This window comes from Phaseolus vulgaris, chromosome 6, assembly GCF_000499845.2.
Source record: "Phaseolus vulgaris cultivar G19833 chromosome 6, P. vulgaris v2.0, whole genome shotgun sequence".
Taxonomy (NCBI): domain Eukaryota; kingdom Viridiplantae; phylum Streptophyta; class Magnoliopsida; order Fabales; family Fabaceae; genus Phaseolus; species Phaseolus vulgaris.
In genome coordinates this window covers 26,389,187-26,416,865 of record NC_023754.2, presented here as the reverse complement: position 1 = coordinate 26,416,865, position 27,679 = coordinate 26,389,187, and the positions used below count along the sequence as shown (strand labels likewise).

Below are 27,679 nucleotides of genomic sequence, written 5' to 3'. Positions count from 1 at the left end.
ATTTATTTCTCCACAATTGAATTTGTTTTCATCTTATGCTTATTTTAGTGATAAGTTTATGTGTGTTGGAAAAAATATTGATAATGATTTTTTATTTAATTGAAGAAAAAAGACAAAGTACAGAAAAAGTAATTTTAAATTTTACTTTGCTTTTATCCTGTTTTCTTCTCTGCCAAATTTCTTTCATCTATTGTTTTTAGTAAATCAAAAAATCTGGATGAAAAAATATATACTAATAATAGTAATCATGCATTAGCATTATTTATATGTATTTGAGAGTGTCTATTCTGATGATTTGATCGAGTAAGAAGAAAGATTTCTTTTAAGATTACAATTAGATATCACTTGCTTGGTATGAGTTATCATTAGAGCTTTTAAGACATGCAAATAAAGAGCATTTAGAGCAGTGATGAATTAACATAGAAAGGAAACCAAGGAACAACAATTTTTCTGCAAATATCATCACTTAGGTGGGAGATGCAAATCAGTTTTTTCTTTTATCGGTAAAAAATAAATAAAATAAAAATATTTAAAAAATATCTCAATAAAAATATTAAATTAAACATTTTTAAAAAAAAAAACTCTTTACACAAATCAAAGCTCATAAAAACAGAAATTCTAAGACAACTAACTATAAAATTCTACCACTAGACTTCATTACTCAACCAATATAATCAAGTAGAACCAAAAAGATGATATGTACCAACAATTTAAGACACCAATTAAAATATATGAAAAACTTACAAAAGAGATCTTTCAAAGTTATCTTTCACCAAACCTTCAATAGAGATGCAAATATCTTCTATTATTTTTGTAATCCCATAGATCTTTCAAAAGAGAAAATCATTTGAATTTAAAAGTTTACAAAAGATAGTAGAGGAGTGAGTTGCCTTTATCCTTGGATCATCAAAAGCAATTCTTATACAAGCACTATAGTACAACAAATTGTGTACAGAATTCTCTATCAATGTGCAATATTCTCAACTGAAACACTGAAATAATCCTTAAAACTATTCAGTACCTGCAAAAGAGACTGGAACAGGAAAAGTAAACATGTGTGTATGTAACCTTTGGTCTATATGAACAAGCTCTGTGAAATGAACTTACATATTCAAGGGTACCCTACTGCCATGCATGTCTCCCAAAATATTTTATCTTCAACATCATTCACATTCACTTTCACAATCCTTGTTTCCACTTCATCTTCAACCACCAAAGGAGAAGAGCATTCTACTTCCAAGGATGCATCTGACAGCCACATGGTAGAGTTGCTCCAACCTGAACCACATCCTTCGTCTTCATCACCGCAAAATTCACCATACCCGTTTTCATCTTCACCACCTTCACCATCCCCACATAGGCCACATGTACCAGCAGTGTCACGGGTACAAGATTCAGCATCATCCTCATTGTAGCCAGTGTTAGCAACTATGTTGTTAGGGTATAAAAGACTAAAGAAGCCAGTGTCTCCTTCAGAATCTGCACTGTCCTCAATGAGCAACCAAGATGAAACATCCACGCCTTTCATTTCTTCCTCAAAGAAAAATGAGCTACAAAACTTGTTGTCACCAATGTGCTCAATTTCACCCATACTTAGCACTTCATGATATAATGAACAAGCTGCTCAAACCATGTTGGTAAGATTTGTTGCAATTACATGTGTCATTTTGTAGTTAAAAGAAATGTTAGGTCTCAGAACATTCGTTCCTTATCAGTTCAACACACGTGCCAATAGTGTCGGTTGCTGGTCGGCCAAAGACTAGAACCTTATTAGATTTCGGGATATGAACAGAAACATGTTTATCCACAGTGATGTTCACTTCACAGTACATCCTAGGATCTGCCGACGCTGGCATCAACATCAGAAACTGACTAGTGAGTGTGGATAATGGACATGCATGTGGTGTCAGTATTATATTTGCTTGGCCTTTTTTCTCTTCAATTTTTACACACCTTTCAGCATTATACTAGACTAAAAATTAGAGGACCAAGTTGACATTAGCACTATGAATTATGGAAAGTTTAATAATTATGGGTGTTTAGCATAATCAATGATCAAATCATGGTATATCTGTCACTGACAAGCATGGTCCTACGGTCATCTTGTACCTTCCTGACATCCTTGTTACATCATAAACTAAGAACAATTTTTAGTTGTCTAAAAAAAAGTAAACATATATACTCAAGTACCCAACAAAATCTTCTTCAGGTGAAGAAGATGAAGATGTTTATCCAATGAACGGCATAAAGGAGTAATTATCTTGATGTAAAAATTAGCAAACTAATACTATAGAAAGATAAGTTACTTGGAGGTGTCTTGTCTGTAACCTAACATATTTATGCACAACCAAGGGATGATTGTAATATAGAATGGGTTTCAATAATCATTGAGTGATTTGAAACCCTAGTACTAGAAAAGTATAAGTTGGTGTCTTTGATTACCTAAAAAAATGTCTAAAGAGATTGATCTGTTTGAGATTATTCTTTTTACTGCTCTAAAATTTCATAATTGCTTTCGTTCTCAAAATTTGTCGAGAAAAAGTAAATTTGAAATCGAAAAATACATTTTGTATGTTATAGAAATTAAATTTTGGAATAAATTGAAAAATCAAAACTTCATTTTAAAAACACAAATCCAGCATATAAAGAATAATACATTATGAAAAAAATTATCTAAAACAAAATCCAAAAACATATTCTATAAATGGGATTTCAAAAAATAAAAATTTAGAAAGATTGTTCCAAAAGGTTCTAATCCGGAAAAGTGTTTCAGAAACCCAAATTTGTAAATATATTCAAGAATTTCAAATACAAAATACATTTTGACCTACACACCCCATTCATATTTAAAAATTAAAAAGGACATATTAGTTATTTTGCGTCAGTGATAAGTACATGTTAAAATTTTCTTGCGTGCAGGAAGCAATTGTCTTGATATTTCCATGAAACACGCTTTCATAAGCCAACTAATGTATATCGGACTTGAATGATAAAGTGAGTTTGAAATTTGCTACTCACACCCCTTAGAATACTAACTGAACGACAAATCAATAAAATAAATACTTGATCCACATCATCCAAATTGTCATTTCAAGAAATATATATCTTAAACAATTTATTTTTTTAACATGAGAACTTTCACATCTAACAATAATTCAAATACTCACACAACCTCCACATAAATTTTTAGATTATAATTTTTTTATTCACATAATATTCCTATAATTAAAACTAGAAAAATAGTCGTTTTTACTGTTATCATCTCTTTATAAAAAAATTCTCAAAACTCAAATATTTAGAGAAATTTGTAAGTCGTTTCTCTAATTAACACATAATCAATTCTCATTAATGCATAAACACTTATTATTTCATAGATGACTGATTAAGCAATTATTACTAGTTTGTTTGTTAAGCATTTGATATACTTTTAACTTTATGAAACAAATCATTAACAACCATTTCATTCATAGAACAACTCCTCAATTATATAGGAATAATTATTACTTGAATTGTAATCTTGTATGTACTTAAAATTTATTGGTGTATTAAATAAAAACAACAAATTCTCAAGGTTTTTACTCATGAAGTTTGAAGTTGGTATGTGACTAACATATGCTTAACTTCAAAAAGATGTTTCCATGCAGAAACAAGAACACTTGTAAGGTTGATACTGAGTGAAGAAAAATTTGCTTGAGATTTCCTGATCCTAACACACATAGTAGCACGTCTATTGTTGATTACTAAAGGTATAGTTATTTTTCATCTGAGTTTGTTTATGATAATTAAAATAAATTAGTTAAAAAATTAGAAAAACTTTAATTGTAAGCATTAAACACTCAAATTCTTATGTTGAAACCACTCTACTATTTATCATTACATTATCGCCTTCTCTTTAAAAATTAACAACCTAATCTTGAAAGAAAAATGTACAAAGCAGTTGGCATGTTGATTTACAGTTAAATTAATTATTTAAATTGAAATAAGTATATATTTAAAAAAATGATTTTTTTAATAGGCAATTTTTTTTAAATAATTAAAATTCAATAATCTTTATCTATGGACGCATTATAAATAGAAAAATTAAAGAAATTGTAGTGAGAAATAATTTTCTTTACAATGGAGGAAAAACACAGTCAAAGTATTTTTGTGCGACAACATTCCTTATTTGTCTCTATGGATGACCGAACATGTTTGCACACTTCTTCAATCACCAATAATCTTCTCAAGACCTTAACATCCACTTTTATATCAGTTATTTTATTCATTGATTAATGAGCTGATGTAGAAAATATGAGAATTTTAACATTATTTAATAACCCATGTAAATTTATCATTGTTTGTATTATCTCAATAGTTGTCCATTTAAATTAAATTTATATTAGCATAAACTCGCATAGAATTTTCTCTATTTTGAAAGATTTTAATTTTCATACAAAACTCATTATATAAAAAAAAAATAGCAAGTTATTTTCATGACTTATTTTGTTGAAAACAGTTTATAGATATATCTCCTATCATGAAATAATTTTAAATAAATTGTTGAAAACAGTTTAGTAAATGAGTTTTTCTAAAATGAATATGAATAATATAAAACTTCATTGGCAACAATAATTGATAATAAAGAAAATGGCATGATTGAATGTAATTGGTTTGGTTCGCTATGATGATATGATTCGAGTGAGATCCAAACCAAAGTTTATTGGTTTGATGGTTTGGTTGGATTGTGAAGTTGGTCAGATTCATTCAAACGAACGACTGAACACACTCCTAACCAATAAACACCCGTAATGCATCTTCCATGCGCATTATTTTTATACAAACATACTTGTATTACACTAGGTGAATCATGCTACTTTTTATCCTGGGAAAATGAAAATTTGAGTTGCCAAATCCTTTGCATTTCTTCATGTCATGATCTCTAGTGCCTCTCTTGTTTGTCCAAGTAAATTGAACACTGTTGCTGCTATGTGAGATGGTGTGAGACCAGCTTCCTTCAATTGGTCATCCCGTGATCCATGGTCAATATAACAATCAGGAAGAACCATTGGCCTCCACTGCAGTTGTAAATCAAAGCCACATGAGTTTTCAGCTACATATAACTGATAAACATTTAAAAAAAATATGTACATTTATCATGGATCACCATTTTACCTTCAATTTTCCATCAAGAAGGCCAGCAAGGGCCATGAACTGAGCAACATGAGATCCAAATCCTCCTACAGATCCTTCTTCCACAGTGATCAAAACCTCATGTGATTTTGCAAGGCTGCTGATAAGGGAATGATCCAATGGCTTGCAGAAACGAGCATCCGCCACTGTTACACGCAAGCCATGATGTTCCAACAAGGAAGCAGCAGCCACACAGCTCTGAACAGCTGATCCATAGCCCAACAAGGCCACTCTTTCCCCTTCAATTAGTATCCGACCTTTCCCAATCTGTTAAAATGTCACAGCACAAATTTTAAGCTGGTTTGCACACTTTGTGTTCTTAATTATCTCCTTAAGGGTATCTCTTGAATTCCAACTTACCTCAAGAGGAATGCCTCTATTCCCTGGTGGTAGTTCAACACCAATACCATTTCCCCTCGGATATCGGAAACAACTGGGTCGATCATTAATGGCAGCAGCAGTGGCAACCATGTGAACAAGCTCTGCTTCATCAGAGGGAGCCATAACCACCATGTTAGGGAGGCATGCCATAAATGTCACATCAAATGCACCACAGTGTGTTGGACCATCAGCACCAACGAATCCGGCTCGATCAATTGCAAATCTTACTGGCAGCTTCTGCAAATCTACATCATGCACCACCTTGAAATGGACACACAACACATCTTTAGCATTGATAACAGTAACTCATCACGTTATCTGTGACTGATAAAAGAACACCAAAATTGTTAATTATGCTCACCTGGTCATATCCTCTCTGGATGAATGATGAGTAAATTGCAACAAAAGGCTTCAGACCTTCGCAAGCCAGACCCGCAGCAAATGTAACAGCATGCTGTTCCGCTATCCCCACATCAAAGCATCTGGTTGGGAAACGGCGAAGGAACATATTCATACCAGTTCCACCACCCATTGCAGCATGGATTCCAACAATGTCTTTGTCAGCTTCCGCTTCTGCAATCAAAGCCTCTGCAAAGCATGATGTTATTGATTTGGTGGTTTCCTTGGCTTTGAACTGTTTTCCAGTTGCAGGATCAAACTTGGCTACTCCTGCAAAATCATGGTGATAGACAGAAAGTGTCCAAAGTGACAGATTAGACTTCATATCTTTGTCTTTAAGGGCTTGGAGGTATTTGGTCCATTCAAAGATAGTCAATTTTACCATGGTACTTGTCTACTGCTCTTTCTGCATATGGATATCCATGACCTTTTTCAGTGACAACATGGATCAGCACTGGACCAGTTGTTTTAGTACTTTTAACTTCATTAAGAATGGCAACAAGATCATCTATTCTATGACCATCAACAGGACCTATGTAGTAAAGTCCAAGCTCTTCAAAAAGTGTTGATCCAGAACCGCTGATCATGCCACGCGCATATTCATCAACTTTTGCAGCTATCTCGTGCATTTGGCCACCAATTTGTTTGGTGACTCCCTGCAAAAAGAAAACTCATTTTGTACATAATCAGTATACTTTGCAGCTGCACAAGTCCTTATAGAGACATGTGACCTGTATTCTCACCTTAGCAACCTCTCTCAGTTCTCTGAGAGGTCTGTTTGACTGTAACTTACTGAGAGTACTACTCAAAGCACCTACAGGTGGTATGGGACCATCAAGATCAGCAGTTGGTAGGGAGACCTGCTTGTTGTCATTTAGAATAACAATCATGTCGGAATCAAGATATCCAGCGTTGTTCATGGCTTCATAAGCTTGACCAGCCGTCATGGCCCCATCACCTATAACAGTAACCACGTTGTTCTTCTCTCCCTTCAGATCCCTCCCAATAGCCATTCCTATTGTTTATGCAGAAAAAAAATGTCAGATGTTATAGCCTAAACACAAAATCCTATTGTGCATATGCATAAAACCAAGTCATAGGTCTGTAAGGCTCAAGAAGAGAGATTATTTCTGACTTATTAGACTCAACTAAATGAACTGATTGATTGAATTATTTGTAGTTAAGAATACTAGTAAAATCTTTAATTTCATATTCAGAATTGAAATTAATGAAATAAAGAATGACATTCCCTTGTGATGTTGAAAGAAATATCTATAAAAATGTGAAATTTATAGAAATTATGCTCGATCACATATTCCCAATTAAAATTTAGGGAGTAGATATAATTCATATAATATTTTCTTTAACTAATTGTTTGCCGAGGCTAAGTCCAGAAAAAATTGTTTGGTAAAACACTGACAGGAAATAGAAGAACTACCCAGTGCTGCAGATATTGTTGTAGAGCTGTGACCAGTGCCAAAACAATCATGCTCACTCTCAGAGCGTTTGGTAAACCCGGCTAGTCCATCTGCTTGTCTCATGGTATGCATCATATCTCTTCTACCAGTGAGTATCTTGTGTGGATAAGACTGAAAGATTCATGCAAAATTGTTTAATTGATCAAGTGTCAGCCCAAAGAAATGCAGTTGAAGTTGAAGTACCAACAAAAACACCAAAGAAGATAAAAAACAAAACCTGATGACCAACATCCCACAAGATTTTGTCTTTGGGAGAATTGAAAACATAGTGAAGGGCAATAGTGAGTTCTACAACGCCAAGACTTGATCCCAAATGACCACCAGTTCTAGAAACATGGAAAATAACATCAGAACGCAGCTCCTCCGCAAGCTGGTTCAATTCCTGCATAATGCTCAGATTATAAGAATCAAGTTTTCACACACCTATGATATTTATCTTCCTTGTTGCACAATAAGCAGCATAAGTCATACACGCATAAATATAAATATAAATATAAATATACATGTGCTTTCAATCACGGTACCTTGTCAGAGAGATTCTTCATGTGAATAGGATAGTTTATAGTGTCCAACAGAGGAGTTGGTGGTTTCTGTGAATGATACTCTCCCGTCTCTGATAGCGAAGCACATACCCCATGTCGTCTTTTCCTCACCTACAACAATCCAAAACAAGACCAGCATTTCTGTCAGCAAGTCCTGTTTCAATTTTGATTCTTGAAAATAACAAAACAGGAGAAAAAAAAAAGAATAAAACAAAATAAGACAAAGCTGATAAACTATAGCCAACAACCATATCTCTGCAATACAAAAAAAAATGGAAATGGTGGAGGAACAAGAGAATGACTAAGCAGAATTGAGTTGATTAAAAGCTATGATACTGATACCCTTTAAGCACACAAGGATTGCTTGCATGAATAAAAGACATGCATGTGCTAACCTGGGTGTGTCTGCGTGAGGATTGTGTGAGCAGATCTACACTGAAATGAGAGTGGGAAGAAGGCAAAGGCAAAGGGGTTGATGCTTTTGGATCAGATGTTGTTTGTCTGAGATGAAGAGGGAATGATAATGCAGAGAGAGCCATGAGAGAAGGTAGAAGAGAAAGAGTGTGTGAGTAACAAGGTGGGAGAAAAGAGCAGCACACTTCCCAGCAGTAAGGCATTGATGTATAATGACGAATATAAATAGGAGAACTACGTGGTTCTGCAAAAGTGCGGCCACGGGAATAACCAAATGGAACCTTATTTTTTTAATTTTTTTTTCTCTTTTTATAAAATTTCTTATTGTTTTATAAAATGTACTTAATTTCGGTAGGTATAAGTATGGTTTTCTGAACAAAAAAAAAAGTGTTCAATTTCCCACATCCAAATTTCGATGTGTCTGTCTATTGTGTAAGAGTGGAGGCAATCGCTTTTCTCGTTGGGCCACGTCAGCAACGGATATGTCATAGATAAAACACTCTAAACCGATAGAGGCAATATATTTTTTATATATACAGAATATTTTCTTATTTATAAAAATAACCGAACCCTTTTTATTTACTTAGGTATATACAAATATATTCATTGTATTTTGTTTTTAAATCAGTTATCCATTACATTAACCGATGTCTTACTTTGTGTATTTTTTTTACATGAAGAATTTTTTTAATTTCATATTTTTTTGTTTAATTGGTATTTTAAATAATTTTTTTATTTAGTGAGTATAAATATGTTAATATTTTTATTTATTTATTTATTATAACAACATTGTTTTTGGAGCAATTTTTTTTATATTAATTTTTTATTTAATTTTTTTTTTACTTTTCATAACAATACTTTTATAAATTTAATTTTTTTCTCAACATCTTTTTTCTAAATATTCTTTTCACTTAATTTTTTGAAATTCATTTTGTCTGTGATTTTTTTAAAATAAATATAGTGATGTTTATTTATTTAATTAATTAGTCATAATAATTAACTCTATACATAATTTATTTAAATTTAACTAATTTTTTAATAAAATTATTGGATTTCATAATGTGTACTTTTTTTTAGAAAAAAAGTATAATAAATAAATATACTCGTTAAAAATATGGATTACATTTAGATTAAATTAATGACTGTATATTTAATAATATGAATATTTTTTATTTTTTATTACTAGTTATAATTTTTGAATGATTTATTTGGTTAAACTTCCAAATAGGTGAGAACAAACTTTTTCCAATAATTCAAATGTTTATATATGAGATGCTTTTTTTTAATCACATTTTGCTAGATCTATTTTAGCGCATTTTTTGAAATTATTTGAACAAACTTATTTGTTCCTGATTAGTTTTAGATTGAGTGATGTAGTTCTCTACGATGAGATCAATAATATTCATGACTAAGTTGTTAAAATCACTTATCTATACTTAATTATAAATATGTTACAATATGTATTACTTATCTATACTTAATTGGAAATCTATTACAATATGTATATTGTATTTGTGCAAAGTGATTTTGGTGAACATGTTTGTACCACACTAGTAGGACATAATCAATCATTGTTTTTTCTTTTTATGTTGAATCCTTTTTTCACAACAACAAAATGTGGATAATGTTAATTGAACTTAACAACACAATAATTATTTCATTATGGGTAGTATATTTTAATTTAGTATTTTACTATATATTTGTACAACTATTATTTTATTGTTAACTTAATTGTTTTTTTCTTTGGATAAATACTATATTATGTTTATTAGATTGATATGACAGGTATATTTATTGATAAATCTCTTATATTTTTTAAATGTAATTTATTGTTTTTGTTAGGTTACTTATTTCCATCCTCACCTCCACCATCTCATGTAGGAGTTCATTAGTTTTTGTGAATAATGTTGAGTTAATCAATTCAATGTTTACTTCTAGATTTGTTTCTTGATATATTATTCTAATAATTAAACCTAAACTCTATCATATCATAAGTGAAGTTGAAATAAATCAACTTATTATTGTATAAAGCCTTATTTGCTTTCAAAAACAAATTCTATCAAAACATGTTTTAATGATAGTTAGGAATTTGGATAATTTATGGTATGATTGTTTCATTTTTCTCATATAAATCTTTAGTTGTATTTTACTTTGTCATCCATGCTTATAAGAGACAACTTAACCTTTAACACTTTTCATATGTGCTATCAATGTTGGATTGAAATTGATGGGTCACTCTTCCAATGAAAAAATACTTTTATTGATCAATGCATATCTAAGGTTTACCTGATCCAATGTGATAAGAGTGAAAGAACTTCTTCTATACCATCTTTCAAAAGAAACTATTTAGATACTGTAAAAAAGTTCAACAATCTACATCACACCAAGAATATAATAACTCATTTATGGCATAAGTGAAGGATATTTTAAATTGTCAAACAAATTATCTAAATGTTATCCCCAGATTCAATGGTCAAAATTGCATTGAGAATGAACTTGGGTCATTGTCTAATGACAAATATAAATATTACTAACAAGTTCAACTATTTATCTTGTAACTAAACAATCAAAATTCATCATTAAATAATTAAAGCAATGAAAACAAATATTATGAATATTTTTATCTAAAAATAAAGAATATCACATAAAATTTAAATAGTAGTTAGAAAATTATGTCCATAACTAAATAAGAAACTTAAGTAAAGTATTAACATACCAAAAAAAATCATAAAAAATTATTTAAAATGAAAAAAAAAACATTTTACATGTTAAAAAATACAAAATAAAGAATCCAATTAATTGGTCTTTTAAAATAACAAAAATGAAAAGTGGGTTAATGAATATTTGCTGTTATATTAGGTAAATAAAAGGTGAATTGGATAGTTATGGTAAATAAAAAATGGTATGAAAAAAAGTCACAGGGTAGAGGAAAGTTGAAGATTGATTTAATGAGATAAAATAAATGGATAGTGTGGTTTCTTTAAGTGGAAAAATAATGAATTTTATTAAAAAGTATATTGATAGATGTGGTTGAATTGATTAAATAAGTACTATCAAAACTACTCTTAAGTATTCTTTTACAATATAGAAATATTTTTTGGTTAAAAAATAGTTGAAAAAATAAAAGGATTATTAAAAAAACTAATTATTAATTGATAATAATAATTACAGGAAAATTTATTAAATAGACTTATTTTTTTTAATTTAACAAATAATTCTCTCAAATTTATTATTTCCTCCTTATTTTATATATATAATATTCCTTTCAAATCATCATATATCACCTAAATTAAATAGACACAATTATAATCATTATTAAGTGTGGGCAAATAGCAGGTTGATTCACTGCGGATTGACGGTCATTTTTTAGTTTTTTATTATTTTTATAATTTATTTTTATTTATATATTTTCTAAAAACAAATCTAGTTATGTTAATATTTTTTGAAAAAAAATTAATTGAATATATTAAAATTATTATTTTTATATATTAAATTATTCTATTATAATTAATAATTGAAATTTATTTATAAATATTAATTATGTAAGTTATAATATTATTACTTACATACATCATATAAATAATATAAAAACTATCTTTTAAATTATTTTTTATTTTAATTTTTTAAAAATCACAAACTATAAACAAAATCCAATTTTTCAAATATTAGCACATTGACGGATAAGTCCGTAGACCAAAATTTACTTTATCATATTTAGATAATATGTTCAACTACTAACAATTATGTATAAATACTAAATCATGTACACTAGTAAATGACACCAACATGATTAAATCATGGCAAATATTTTCTTTATCGTCAATAAATAAATTAAATTAAACCTGATTTTACATAGCAATGATTTTAGTGTTACCTTTTTTTCCCTTAAATCACATCTTTAATTTAAAATAAAATTATCATATTTATTCACTTTTAAAATGTTAAATTTATATGTAGTTATATATAATCCTTAGCTCATAAAAGCAATATAGCATGAATAATTATTGGTGATAATAACATATTATTTAAGGACATTAAATATTTTTAATTTGTAAAAACAATCATAATAAGTTTTTGTTATATATTTTTAAATTAATTAATAGATTAAAATAAATGTAATAACTTATATATATATAAATGTATTTTATATGAATTGTATATTTATCTATTAGATAATAATTTCAGTATGAATATTTTTTACACACAAAATTGTATGGGGTAAAATAAGTAGTTCTCCTTACCTACAATAAAATTATCAAATAACAACTAACTTTAAATAAAAAATAATTAATCAATATTAACTAAAAAATTATTAATATTTTTTATTATTAAAAAAATTATAAAATAGTTTTCAAATTGGTATACCAATATATTAGTTACTAATATTTTAAATTTTAAATTATTTTTTAAAACTAATAAAAACTAATTTAAAATATAATAATTAATAATTAAAATTTGGTATTTATAATTAAATATCAATTTAAAAAAATATTCTATAAATATTTATTAATAATAGAAAATATTTTAAATATCAATATTTTTTTAATTTATAAAATATTTTTTTAATTTTAGTTAATGTAATAACTAATTATTTTAATATTTAAAATTAATTTTTATTTAATAACTTTTTTGTGTTGGTAATAAACTATTTTTGCAATAAAACATACTTAATCATAAATGCATTAAATGAAATAATTTATTGATAATTATTATTTAAAATACATTTAATGCTTCTATGCAAAAAGAATTTAATATTTATCATTTTTAACCTTTACATTGAATGAATGGTAGAGATGTACGGTTAATATTTTCTTTTTTTCTTTGTCTTTTAATTTTTTTTAGAAAATTTTCATGATTTTAATAAAATATTTTGTAAAGTTTTTTATTTTATTTTTTCATTTCTAGCCACAATAACAGTGGATGGAATATTTAGCATGTTTTTTTCCAATAATTTTTTTATTATTGATTGAAGTTTTTTGAGAAGTACAAAGTTATGTTAATTTTTTTCTTATTTCATAAACATTCCTCACAATTTATAGTTTTCAATAAACTTTAACCAACAGTAAAATATGTAATATACAGTAATTTTTTTTTTAGTTACATGCACGTCAATAATAAAACATAAATTTTTTATATATTACATAACTTTAAAATCTGCACATGTAATAATTTTAAAAGTGATCATTTAGTAACTCTTTGAGTGAATTACAATAAGATTTCCTCATTTAATAATATCTTTTCAGTATAAAAATATTTTTTTAGTTTTACAATGTCATTATTCCTGTAGAAGCTGTGTGCTTATAGTATATATATATGAATGAAAAAATAAACAAATAAAAAAAATATATATGTGTGAAAAAAATACAAAAATTATACTAAACAGGTTCAATCTCTTTGTGAATGGAACAGGAGACAAGCTTTAAGGAAAAAAAAATAAAAAAACATTGCTTGTTCTTGTTAAACTTGCTGCACTTTTGTCATTGTCTTTCTTCTTGTCTATGTGGGGATGTTCTTGTCACAACCATGCATATATGTAATAATGTACTTGTCTCCTTCTCTTTCAACAACTCATCAATGGTTTTACTTCTCCATTTTGTTTATAATTATTTCCCTAGCCATGCATGATCTTACATATATATATATATATATATATATATATATATATATATATATATATATATATATATATATATATATATGTGTGTGTGTGTGTGTGTATTTATCTATCTATGTGGTCCAGGTGCACATGGACAGTCTCTGGACAAGCTTGAGATGGTAAGAATACATATCTCCCTGTTCACATGTTGTAGATAACAATCCCAGTAAATATAAATTCAACATTTTTAATAGAGTTTTGTGAGCAATAAATATAAATGTTTTATTTTTTTTCTATCAAAATAAATAAATAAAATAAAATAAAACAAAACAAAACAGGATGTTCCAATTCTTATAAAATGTTTTAATCACCTCTTTCTTCTCATAGTACAAATGTTTTATTTGTTGTGACCCCTAAACTTATACTTAAAAATAAGTTTTAAGTAATCCTATTTAAAAGAATTTAAAAAAATATTTATGATATTGATTCGTATTTGTTATTAAAAAATATTAAATAAAATTAATTTTAAAAACAAAAGTATTTATATTTAATTATCTATTAAGATTTTAATTTTTTTTTTAAAATATAATAACTAATTACTTTTTTATTTTAAAATTAAATTTTATTTAATTTTTTTAACTATTTATAAAAATATACTTACATGTATAATGTTATTGTTTTATTAAATAATAAATTTATTATTGTTCTTGGTTAGTGTAACAAAATTAACTTACAGTTATTGGAAACAGAAATAGTAATAAATGTGCATAATGTTTATAATTTTTATATTTTAAAATACTAATTACATCAGTATTGAAGCGTTATAGTAAAAATATCTTTTGAAAAATATATTTTCACACTACATTAATATTTTTTATTAATATATTATAAAACTTGATAAATAGAGTACCTAAGTGTAACTTAAGACAGATAATAGTAATTAATTTTAATTTTTAAATTTATAATTAAATTAGTATAAAAAATATATATCACAAGAGAATTATCAGATACTATTAGAAACAAATATAATTAATTATTATATTAACTAGATATTGTTTTATAAATTAAAAAAGTTATTATTATTTAAAGTAGTTTTTTATTAATAAAAAATTATAAACTAGTTTCAAAATTAATATCTAACATTACCAATGTTTTAACTACTAATTATTTTACATTATTTTATAATATAGAGTAATTAGTAGTTAAAATTTTGGTTTAGGGATTAATCTCTTTTAGTTCAAGATTTTAATGACGTGTTTAAATTAATGATAGGACTATGTGAAGCATGTTAGATTATCCATGTTTTGTTTAGGAGTTTGAGTCTTTTGTAAGTATTTATACTTCTAATCAAGTAAGGTAGCTAATTTTATATAGTTTGGTATTTAAATGTTGATTATGATGTTGAAAAGGTTTTTGATGTTGTTGAGTTATGTTATGAATTTTTGAAGTTTGAACAAAATTGAAAGTTGGTTGTTTGAGTTTGAATTTGAGTGGAATCCTGTATATTCTGACATATAAGTTAAATGGGAGTATAAGTTAAATTATAAGTAACCTAATAGCATATTGATATTGTAGGTTATATAAAACACAAATTGAAGTATTGATTTTGGAAGGAAGATTTGAAATTTAGTTGGTTATGTACATTTTTTTTTTCTGATATTTTCACTCAAACAAAAATATAACATGAATTTTTTACCTTTCAAATGTCTATTTTCGCTAAGCGAAAATTAAGTAGAAAATATATTATCCTTAAGTCTACTTCCACTCGAGCGAGATAAATTTCGCCCAAACAAATATAGTATTAGAACTATACTTAGTTTTGGTCTTATTTTCACTCAACTAAGACCATTTTCGGTAAAAAAAAAAATAACATTTAAAACTTGTTTCTAAAAGACGGTTTGATGGTTGCTTATTTTTTAATTAAAAATTATATGTAAATTTTAATCATACATGCATATGAAACAATTATTTCATGTGTTTGTGTGTTTTTCTTTGATATTTTGAATTGTGTTACAGATGTAAATTTTCGTGTAATTGAAATATTATATTAATGTGTGATATAAATTATGAATCATATGAAAATATGATCAAGACATAGTATTTTCAGGAGAATAATACGGTGTTGAGATTGTTATCATATGCATTGATTAAAAATTCATTTAAAATGATGTATCCTAACTCTACTGGTATATCGAAATAATATAAATGAAAATGATAAAGTGGTCAGAGTTGGAGGAGATTCATATGACTAAGTTTGTGGATTGAAATATAATTTAACTGACGAGTCATATGGATTAACCATGTCATATGAGATGAATCGATTCATATGTAGATGTGATTGTATATATAGATATAACAACGAGGATAATATAATAGGTGCATATCTCTAAATCTAAATCAATGTACGAGTCTTTCGAAAGTAGAGTTAAGTGTTAATATATTTAAATAGGTTTCTAACATAAGTGATATTGAACATGAGATATTTGTAGACACTTGACTCTTTAGTACATTAAGATTGATGAAATGTGATGATTCATATGTTTATAATTTATAGTTATTTGAATTTAAAGTTATATTCAAAGTTTTAAAAATATTTAACTTATCATATTTTCTTATTTGTATTTGTTTTAGAATTTGTAATAATCGTGTGTTAAAAATGAAAAAAAAAAATGTTGCTGGTGGTATAAGTTGATGAAGTTTTTTACTCTTCTTTTTGTGTTTTGTTATCACCACCAACAATTTATCTTGAAAATTCTGTCAATAATAATTCCAAATGTAGTTACCATATTCACACTCAATTAGAGTTCTTTAAAATTTTTGAACTAAAACAAATTTGTAATAATCAAAAGTGAATTAAAATTTATCATTCTGAAAAGTATACAATAAATTATTATTTAAATTTAAAATTTAAAATTGAACTTCTATTTTAATTAAACTGAATTGTAATTTATAGTATTAAAATATATATTCTAAAATAAAATATTAATGAGTAATAATTTAAATAGTTGATAATAATTTAAATTATAGAATGATGATGAATGTGAGTTGTGGATACAAAATTAGAATAATGAATGGATGATAAGTTAGGTTTGTTTGGGTATTCTTCAATCTTCCAACAACACCTCTCCCCCATTATTTTGCATAAGACAAATTATATATAGTTCGTATCATTTCACAGTCAAAAATATTTTTTGTAATAATAAAAATACATGATAATCAATTATGGATAGAAAAAAAAAAGAATTATAATGATTTTTTAATTAAAATTTGTACTTATAAAATAATTTGATATGTTAATATATCAGTACTTTTTGAATAATGTATATTAGCTATACTTTTAATTCATGTTAAACACAATTTCCGGTTCTCTTTTTAATAAATGTATGTCAATGTTATTTATTACCTGACATTAGTTAGAATTATCTCCACATTTTAGTTACTTTTAATTGATATTAGCTATTTTTTTTATAAATAACTATACTTTTCTAGTAAATATTTTTCTTTTGACTATTATAATTGTTATAGTTAGTGTTACTATTTTTATTTTGTTTATAAAAATGGGTCAGAATTTCTTTCTAATGCTCTTATGATCATTTTGACCAAAGGTTGGTTGTTAAGATTTTGTATCCTGACACCAATAGAAAAATTGATATATGACAAAATAATTATGGTTAGCCTTCCTCGTAATAACATCAATCAATGTCGCAAAATTTGGTTCAAAAACAACTTCCTCAAACACTATTTAAAAACTTCACCAAATAATATTTTCAATAAGAAAATTGAAATGTTTTATTTCAATAAGAATATTAAAATTAAATAAATTTATCTTATTTTGTTAAAAATATTTTAAAAATTAAAAAAAAATAAAAATTTAATGTATTTTAATTTTCAGTTAAATTTATTATTTAATGAAAGAAAAAAATGAATTTCTAACTTTTTTTTAGAAACAACTAAATGTAGTAGAGATAATTATTTTAAAGTACTATATTTTTACTCTAAATAAATAAATAAATCACTTCTTATCAATATATTTTTTTGGCACAATCAATCAGACCCATTATTTAAGAAATGTACTTTTTATAACTTGATAACTAAAATATTATTAAATAAAAAATAATTTTAAAAAATAAATAATAAATATTGTTATATTAATTAAATTATATAATATTTTATAGACTAAAAAATTATTGATTTTTAAAATTAATTTTTATTATTGTTAAATAAAATTAATTTAGAAACTAATATTTTTTATAGGAATGAATATGTATTCAGTTTAGAATAAAATAATTGTATCTAAATAGGTGTAATGGTACATTTTAACATTCAGTTGACATTATCTCATATATTTTTTTAATTTTTTACTTTTTTAACATATTATATTTTTTAATTTTTTATGTTTAAGTTAATAACATAATAGTAAAATATATTTAGAATGATAAAATGTGGGAAAAAAATAATTTTGATACTTCACTATATGAAAATTTAAAACGGTTATGAATAGATTAAATTTTTTTCTTGTGTATATATATCCATAAAGGAATCCTATGCCATAAAAAATATACAATTTTTTTCTAATTGAATAAACTACATGTTAGATGCATTGATCCATAAATATCACCTGGTATTCGTTCCAAAAATATAATGGTGATGATTTAATAATTAATTTCCTTTTTTTTACAAAAGAATCTTACAAACTTTAATCAGTGTTCATTAGAGTTCATTCAAAATTTTAACTATTTTTCATAATAAACTCGACATGACCTAATTGATCATGTAAAAAAGTTGAATTTATTTTAATATAATATTTTGGCATGTAATATATGTAGTACATCTCATGAGAAATACAAATTCAATACATTTTTCTCAAAGACAAGTCAATTAATTAAAAAAATCATATTTTTCTTTTCATTATTTATTTTAATAATATTGTATCCATTTATATGAATATCATTAAAATTTTAATAAGTCTATGGAATATAGAAAAATAACATTCAATTAGATTTGTTGCACCGGATATAATACTACTACTGATGTATCAATATTCGTCCTTTAAACATTAATTAGAAATATAAGCCATGTTTTATAATATAACCTGCTATGAAAATATAAACTTATAATATAAAATAGATAAGAAAACAAGAGAAAATAAATGAAAAAACTTTTCGGTGAATTAAAGAGTTGAGCAGTGAGGGCGATCATTCCAATTTGGTAAATGCTTTTGTATTGGTCATTGTTCTGTCTCGTGATTTCTTTTTCAAAGTAGAAAAATAAAATTTGTAAACATGCATTTGATCATGTGTCTCTGTCAATTGATGTGCATTCACTTCATCTTGTTCATAACAAAATTGGTTCAACCTTATATTTTTAAAAAAATTAAAAAAAAATTGATTTTAATTTTGATCATGTTATTCATTCACAGGGTGGTTAATTTAAGAGCAATTAATATTGACACACAAATCAAAGTGACTCTCCTTTCGGAAACAACCAATCTTCTTTTTGACCACAAACTTCAATTTCTTAATTGTTTTGACCACAAAAAATAAACTATTGGATCAATATTTTGATGGATGCTTTTATGCAGACTAGGTTTCTTTTTCTTAATTACTATGATCAAATATTTTCAGTGTGTCAGAACTTCTGTGTGATGAATTCCAAGATGATTTTGAAAATGGATCACTGCTATTGGATACTTTTAATTGATGCGACCTCTCATCACACTGATAATAAATTTTAACATTCCTGATCTTTTTGGTTAAGTTATATACTAATGAAATATACTGATAATATTTAAAATTAGTAAAATAATTTAAAATTTAGATTATACTGATTTTAATATTTAAAATTTGTAATTTGTTATGTTTTAGTGTTATTTATTTATAGAGTTTATTTTTTTTTTGTAATCATAACAATCAAGAAATTGAAGTTTGAAAAGGGAGAAAAAAATTTGGTTGTTTTGAAATGGGGAGTCACTTTGGTTTGTGTGTCCATTATTAATTGCTCTTAGATTAACCAACCAAGACCAGAACTAAAAACCAGTCTGAATCAAGTTCCTTTTTTTTTCTTAAAAAATAACAAAAATGAAGTCATATGTGATTATACAATATCATTGTAAAATAATAACAAAGTTTTAATTATATTATTTTATATTAAAATTATTTAGTTATTATATTACTTTTACACTAAGTCAGATTCAGATTCAGGTTGAGTCAATTAGGTTTGAGCACATAATCAATTTAGGAGAAGATCAAGTTGATTCAACCTGGACCCAGTTCAAGTCAATTTAACCTAGGTTCAAGTTGAATCCAATCGAATCATGTCCAAGTCAAGTTGATTCGGCTTGGACACACTGAGTTAAGTGAATCCAAACCTAAGTTGAGTCGATTCAGCCTAGGTTTAGTCAAAGTCTGTCTGATCTCAAGTCTAGTTCGAACCCAAGTTGAGCGGAGTTGACATAGTTCCAGATAAGTCTAGTCAATCAATCTCAGGTCAATTCACGTTGGTTGGTCTAAGTTGAGCAAAATCAATTTGTGTCTAGATAAAACTAAGTGGGCGTGTGTACAACTCAAGCTAAGTCATTCCAAACTCAAGTCAAGCTTTCTTAATCTATGTTCAAATCAAACTCAATTAATCTTAAATCAAATTAAGTGAGTTTGAGCCTAGATCAAATCAAATCGGCTCGAACTAAAACAACTAAAGATCAAAATCAAAACAAATCGATCGAGTCGATTCAATTTAAATCCAAGTCAAATCTCTTCTCACGATAACAATAAGTACAAACTCACTATTACTCATGTAATATATAATAAACACTCTTAAAAAAGTATATATTAAAAAGTATTTTTAGTAACCACTACTTTTGTCTAACAAATAGAACTCGAACATTTTTTTTTTTAAAGTGATTGTTGATTGTGAAGGCATTAAATTGAAAGTTTTCATGAAACACATTTCACTCCAAGGTTTGCCTCTTCAACACTGTATTCAGACACATATTTGCTGTCAGACGGTCAATTATTTGACTAAATGAATAGCAAAAACGTCTTACATACACACACAAGTAGCCATTGTTGATTTCAGAATATAGACTCAAATCTAATCACATGTCACACAATTGTGTCTTGTTCCACTCATCTGGCACCTAATATAAACATTATACGTAACATTTTCTTTAAATCCTTACCTATCCTAATCCATAAAGTTGTTATAACATTTGTTTATAAATAAAAATATTAATTTTATTTATATATCATATTATAAAAGGGCAGAAAGCACAATTGTTCAACAAATGGGCTGGGCTTCATTTTTTGGTCCTGTGCTTATTTCTTCTGTGGATATTTCTTCCTGTACCCCCATTATTTCTTCATACACCTCATATTTTTTAAAATATCAAAATTATTTATTTTGAATTTTGTAGAATATAAAATACAAAAAATCACAAATTTTAACCTCTTAGATTAGAATCTAAGAAGTCTACAAATTTCACAGTTTGATAGTGGTAATAAAAAATATTAAAAAGTAATTTAAATATTTTTCGAAATATGAAATATAAGAAGAAATGCATGGACAAGCAGGAAGAAATCCCCTTTCTCTGTTTCCCATTACTAACAAGGGCACTGCTATTTCTATACAACTATATAATTAACGTACGTTTTATAGTCACATTTAATTTAATATTTTCATTAGATAAACTTATTTTTTAGAATTGTACATCATTATATAAAAATATATTTTTTAACGATCTTTGTTGGAATTTTTAATTAAAAAAATTGATCTTTTAATAAGTATTTTCTTTATTTAACAAAAATATACAAGTACACAATTTTTTCCCTTAATTACAACTATATAATTTCTCCACTTAAAATAAATAATATTTTTTAAATTTAAAATCATTCTTTTAAAGTATATATTTTTTAAATTATATTGTTTGATTTAAAAAAATACGGACATACAACTGTAAAAGTACATTTTATACTAGTACAAATAAAATATGTTTACACACAATTTACCAAAAATATGTTTTTTTTTTGTTTTAAAAAATAGTAATAAAAAAATTATTGTATTTTTCTTTCTTTATCTTGTCAAATTATTGATTTTTTTATGTTTTTTAATTGTATTTTTTATATAATTTCCATTTTCAAAATTCAAGAGAATATTAAATATCCTTTTATGATTAATATCCTTATTTTTCAGTTAAATATCAATTAGTTTATATATGTTATGGTGTAGAAAAAAAAATAGAAAAGTATATAAATATTTTATTAAAATAAAATAAAAAAGTATTACATTTGTTGATTTTTCCAGAAAAAATTTAAACAACAATTAGAAAAAAATAAGTATAACTTAATAAGATTTTGTTTTGATACACAACTAAATATATTTTTATTATGTTATGGAGTGTCAAATATTAGGGATATTTTTGTCATTTTTTTTAAGATGGGGCGTGCTTTAAAGCAATTGAATATGTATTTACCAGACGTAACAATTTACTTTTAAAATAAAACAATAGGGTAAGAAAATTTATTGGGTATTAAATAAAAATCCAAATAATAATTGGATGAGAAAAGAAGCAATTTGAAGGCGGTGAGAAGTGGTAACGGAAAATACACCAATGAGAAAGTTTCTTCCTGCACCCCTACATTTTCTTCTGCATTCCTATATTTTTTTTTCTGCATCCCTACATTATTTAAAATATAGAAATTATCATTTCACAGTTTGGGTTATTCTAGAATAGAGGTTCCATAAGTAAAAAGTGTTTTTAAAATAGGATTTCTATAAGCAAAACGTGTTTTCATAATAAGAAATCCAAAAAACAAAAAATCATTCTAGAATATTATTTTTGAAATATATTTTTTTGATTTCCTGATTGATAAATCCGGAATTAATAAATTTTTTTCTGGAATATATGTTCCAAAATATTCCAAAAAGAGTAATCTGAAAGTTTTTTTAAAACGGATAAAACAATCTTCTTAAAAAATGATGGGTGCAGAAACACATTTAGGGTGCAAGAAGAAACAACCTAAAGTCTTCTTGAATAAGAGAGAGAGAAAAATTGTGTTGGGTAACGAGTGATGATGTTGGGCCTTATGTTAGAAAGGTAAAAGGTCGTTTCTTCTTGCACTTCTATGGTAGGGAGTTTCTTCCTGCATGCTTACATTTTTCTTCCTGCACCTCTATATTTTTTTAAATACTGAAATTACCTTTTCATAGTTTTTGGTGATTATGGAATAAGGATTCCGTAAGCAAAAAGTGTTTCAAAATATCATTTTCATAACACATTTTCTGATTTTCGAATTGGTAAATCCATAATTAATAAAATGTGTTTCAGAAACTATGTTCCAGAAATATTTCGGAAAGAATAATCCAGAATATATTTTTAAAAGGGGTAAAACAATTTTCTTAAAAATTGATGGGGTGCAGGAAGACATTTGTTAGGGTGCAGGAAGAAATAGCCTCTATAGTTTCTTGTGGCACCCCCAATACCTTTTAAAATATATATATTGATGTTTTATTTTATTGATGTTTTTTTCATTTTAGAATGAGTGATTTGGAAAAAATTTAAAATATAGAATTTGGAAGGTATATCTAAATTGAAAATACTTCCAAATTCTATAATTTAGAATTAGTTTAAAAAATACATTTCAAATTATAAAATCTGAAAAGTAACTTTAAATCTAAAAATATGTATTTTTAAATATATATATTCAAAACTAAAAATACCTTATAAAATTTATAAAAAGTGTGAATAGAACAAATATATTTCGAATTGTAAAATAAAAATATATTTTTTAAAGACAGAATAATTTTCTTGCCTAAACTATAAGTTCCAAAGAAGTTATGGGGTGTAGGAAGAAATAACCCTAAAAATTATGTATTGTCATAAATATATTATGAAATCGTTACTTTATTTTAGTACAAAGTTTTATTTTATGTCAGTCGGGTTCAAGATTCAAGATTGATAGATTATATATATCATCACATGAGTTAGGTTAATATTCATAATTGCTGTATATGTCATAATTTAAAGTCGATAAAACAATAATATACAAATCAAAACAAACTCTTAATCGAATAAACCATGACTCCAAATAACCAGGAGATGTAAGATTTATTTAATAGTATTTAAAATTAATAACTAAAACTTTAGAGTAGTGAACTGTAATATACAGATAAATTTTAAATATACCGATTTTAAATATAATCTCTAAACACTTTTTAATGAAACACCTTCCATTTTTTAAAGGTTGTTTTCTTAATTATCTTTTTTATATTGTTTGTTTATCTAATGTAATTTGTTCTCCCTGTAAATGAAAGATTCAATCAACAATGTACCAAAATGAATAAAATATATAAGTAACATGATGAAAAATAATTAAATTGTTTTTTTTTTCAGTTTACCTTTTTTACATGTGGGATTGGGACATGAATTTGTGGTGAGTATGAGTTGATTTGGGATTTGAAAGATGACGTAGTTGATAACCAACAATTATGGGCTTTCATTGTTCAAGGGATTCAATCAAAAGATTCCCTTCTTCACTATCCACCATTTCAACACCCTATCCTTTTCATTTTCATCTTTATGTTCAAACACACTCTTGTGCCTCATAATTATATTTTTTAAACTTAGTCAATGTTTTATTCTTATCACAATAGTTATTTCATTATTTGCCATCAATTTCATTCCTTATTTGTTTCTCGTTTATTGTTTTAAAACATTGTGGTACAAATATGATTAAGATAATTAATGTTGTCTTTAATTTTTAACTTTTTTGAACTTTGATAGTGAAGATAAAAAAAAAGTACATATCAAATGCTGCTAGGGTCAAGGGCAGTTGTGACTTATACGAAATGTTAGGTTCAATTATTGCATTCATTAGGATTGTAATTATATTATTCCACAGGTCAAGCTTCTCCAAATCACTGTTTCTTCTTTGAGAAACAAAATTATGAGTTTTGTTATGTATTAATGTAATATTAATTTAAAAAGTGACCACTTCTACTGTTGAGAAAGACAAAGGGATTATCGTAGTATTCAAAGGAGAATACAACGTAAAATTATGATGACTGTATAGCTCCTGCTATTAACGGAATAATTAAACTGTGTTATTATATATATTTTAAAATATAATTACTTTAAAAAATAAATATTTTTTATTCTTTTATTCCGTTAACAAAACAGTATGTGTTCACTTGATTATCTTATTAATGATACTTGCACCTCATATTGATGATTTTGTTTGAAAAAAAAAAGTATTCAATTTTTATTAAGGAAATGATATGTTTCTTAGTGTTTTTTTTATTGTTTGTACCATAATTTGGTGTGTGTTTCAAGTAATTGCTTTTATTAGATTTACAAATTGTTAATTATTTGGAAGAGTGATTTCAAATAGTGGTTGTTTTTGTCTTGATTTAGTTATATTAGTGTTTTTTTTTAATGAGATACTTCAAAATTTTAGTAAGAAATTTAGTTAAGGTTATTTGGATTAACTCGACGTAGAGTAGTAAAGAATTAAATGTATAACTATTGTGTTTTTTTGGGTTTTATTTTTGTTCATTATCTTAAAGTTTTTTATTTAATGTTGCACTTAATTTCTCTTATTATCAATAGTTTTTTTTAAATCCTTAAATTATTTAAAGGTCATTTTTTTTAACTAAATCACCTCCTTTTTAATATATTCTTTAGTCGTTTTTTTTTCAACGATATAGATTTATGAAACTTTTTACATATTATTTGTAAAAAAAAAAATCTTTCAATTGGGTCATGAATAATTTTTGTTGTCATTAACTAATATTTGTTGGGTACAAATTATTCTTCAAGACACACAAGCAAATTGTTTAAAAACTCACATCCACTAGAGATAAAAATATTTCATAATATATAAATGCAAACCTATAAGCAAATTTTATAAGATTGAATTAAGCTTAAAATTCACTTTTTAATATGATATTAGATTCATTTTTAACCTATCTTAACAAAAGTTGGTTAGACTTATCAGGTTACTTGTTGTCGGGCTACTATCAAACCATTCGTATATATAGTTTCACATAGGTCTTGACGTAAGGGGTGTTAGAGATTCCACGTCAACTATAAATGCATACATTTTATATGATACATTTTTTAAGGTTGAATTAAATATAAAATTCACTTCTTAATACAATAAATAATACTAACTTTATGTTTAATAAAATTTTACATTGTACTTTGTAGTCTTCAACAATATATATTTCTACCATTATTAATGATATATAAAAATATTTTTTGAATTTTTATTCATAATTAGTAAAAATTGAATGTATATTGAAATTTAGTAGCATTTTTTTCTATATAATTTTTAAAATTGTTTGTCACCTTTAGTCGTTATTTATCGTTTCTCGAGCTTGATTTTAATTTATCGTCATTCTTATTCTTTTGAGTGAGTTAACTATTATTGCTATAGTTTCTTTTGGCAGAATAAGAATCGTCAAACTTTTGATTGTGTTTTTTTAGGGATTCATTTGGTGAATTCGATTATGTTTGATAATGATTGAATGTTTGATTGTTCTCAACAAGAGTTCACTAGGTGAATTGAACATTGGTTGAGAATGCTTTAATGCTTGATTGTTCTTGGTAGGGATTCATTCACTGAATTCGACCTTGGCCGATAATGATTTAATGCATGATCGTTATTAAGAGGGATTCACTTGGTGAATTTGACTTTGGAAAAAAATGCTTTAATTCTTTATCATTCTTTGCAAGAATTCACTATGTGAATTCAACCTTGGCCAAGAATGCTTGATCGTTCTCGAGAAGGATTCACTTGGTGAATTTGACCTTGCCCAAAAAGGCTTGAATGCTTTTTCGTCATGGGAGATGATTCACTTGGTGAATTCAACCTTGGTAAACAATTTTAAATGCTTTTATCGTTCTTCACAAGGATTCTATTGGTGAATTCAACCTTGACCATGAATGCTTGATTGTTTTCAATAGAGATTCACTTGGTGAATTTGACCTTGGTCGATATGTTATTAGTTTAAGGTTTGGAGAAAATGTCAAATGTATCATACAATTACCGTCTTCTCTTGTCTTTATATAGCATTGTATCTATAGTTATGTTAATCAAATGATATGATTTTTTTTCACTTCTTTGTCTTTTGTCTTTCCCTTCATGGTATAAAGAGATAGTAATAATTAATTTTGAATTTTTACATATCTTTGTATCTTCATCTTTCTAGTACTAGACGCTAAAAAAAATAAGCTTGGATTTGCATTTTTTAATTTGTTTTTGCGTCATATCTATTTACAAAAACTAATTCAAATGAATACTTGCTCACTCAATATTTTTACAACTGAAGTGAGCGTCTACAATATGATATACAATCTATTAAATAGTCTGAACATATGTAACATATATTCATTAGATGGTATGATGAACAAATTGAATGCACTTTAGTTTTTGAATAAAAAGTTGAACGAAATATTTTGAGTATACATATATGCTATATATGCATTCAATCAAAGAGAGTGTGTACATAAAAACGTCAAAATTTGAAATCGCAAAATCACTTTCATTCTTATTTTGCAAATATCTCCGATGTTTATACTCTCTTGAACAAATTTGATCAAATTAATGTTTGCAGTTGTCTTTTACCATGCTTGTGTATCTTTTCTACACATAAATATTTCGAACAACTGAAAATCTTTAATGTCTTGTTTTAATGTTACGAAA

The 27,679-nt window shown here is 26.2% G+C and overlaps 2 protein-coding genes across 2 annotated transcripts; both read right to left on the bottom strand.

Moving 5' to 3' along the window:
• Positions 1 to 758: 758 nt before the first annotated feature.
• On the bottom strand, positions 759 to 1,643 carry LOC137833160 (uncharacterized). The gene is made up of 2 exons (XM_068641520.1): positions 1,108 to 1,643; positions 759 to 1,033 (listed from the first exon to the last, which is right to left on the bottom strand). Exon 1 carries the CDS (start codon positions 1,589 to 1,591, stop codon positions 1,112 to 1,114), a length of 480 nt encoding a protein of 159 aa, XP_068497621.1. The 5' UTR covers positions 1,592 to 1,643; the 3' UTR covers positions 759 to 1,033; positions 1,108 to 1,111.
• Positions 1,644 to 4,594: 2,951 nt separating this feature from the next.
• On the bottom strand, positions 4,595 to 8,639 carry LOC137832332 (probable 1-deoxy-D-xylulose-5-phosphate synthase, chloroplastic). Its single transcript, XM_068640434.1, has 10 exons — positions 8,365 to 8,639; positions 7,952 to 8,080; positions 7,645 to 7,809; positions 7,388 to 7,538; positions 6,693 to 6,964; positions 6,332 to 6,605; positions 5,912 to 6,219; positions 5,530 to 5,811; positions 5,152 to 5,436; positions 4,595 to 5,054 (listed from the first exon to the last, which is right to left on the bottom strand). Exons 1-10 carry the CDS (start codon positions 8,584 to 8,586, stop codon positions 4,905 to 4,907), a joined length of 2,238 nt encoding a protein of 745 aa, XP_068496535.1. The 5' UTR covers positions 8,587 to 8,639; the 3' UTR covers positions 4,595 to 4,904.
• Positions 8,640 to 27,679: the final 19,040 nt, after the last annotated feature.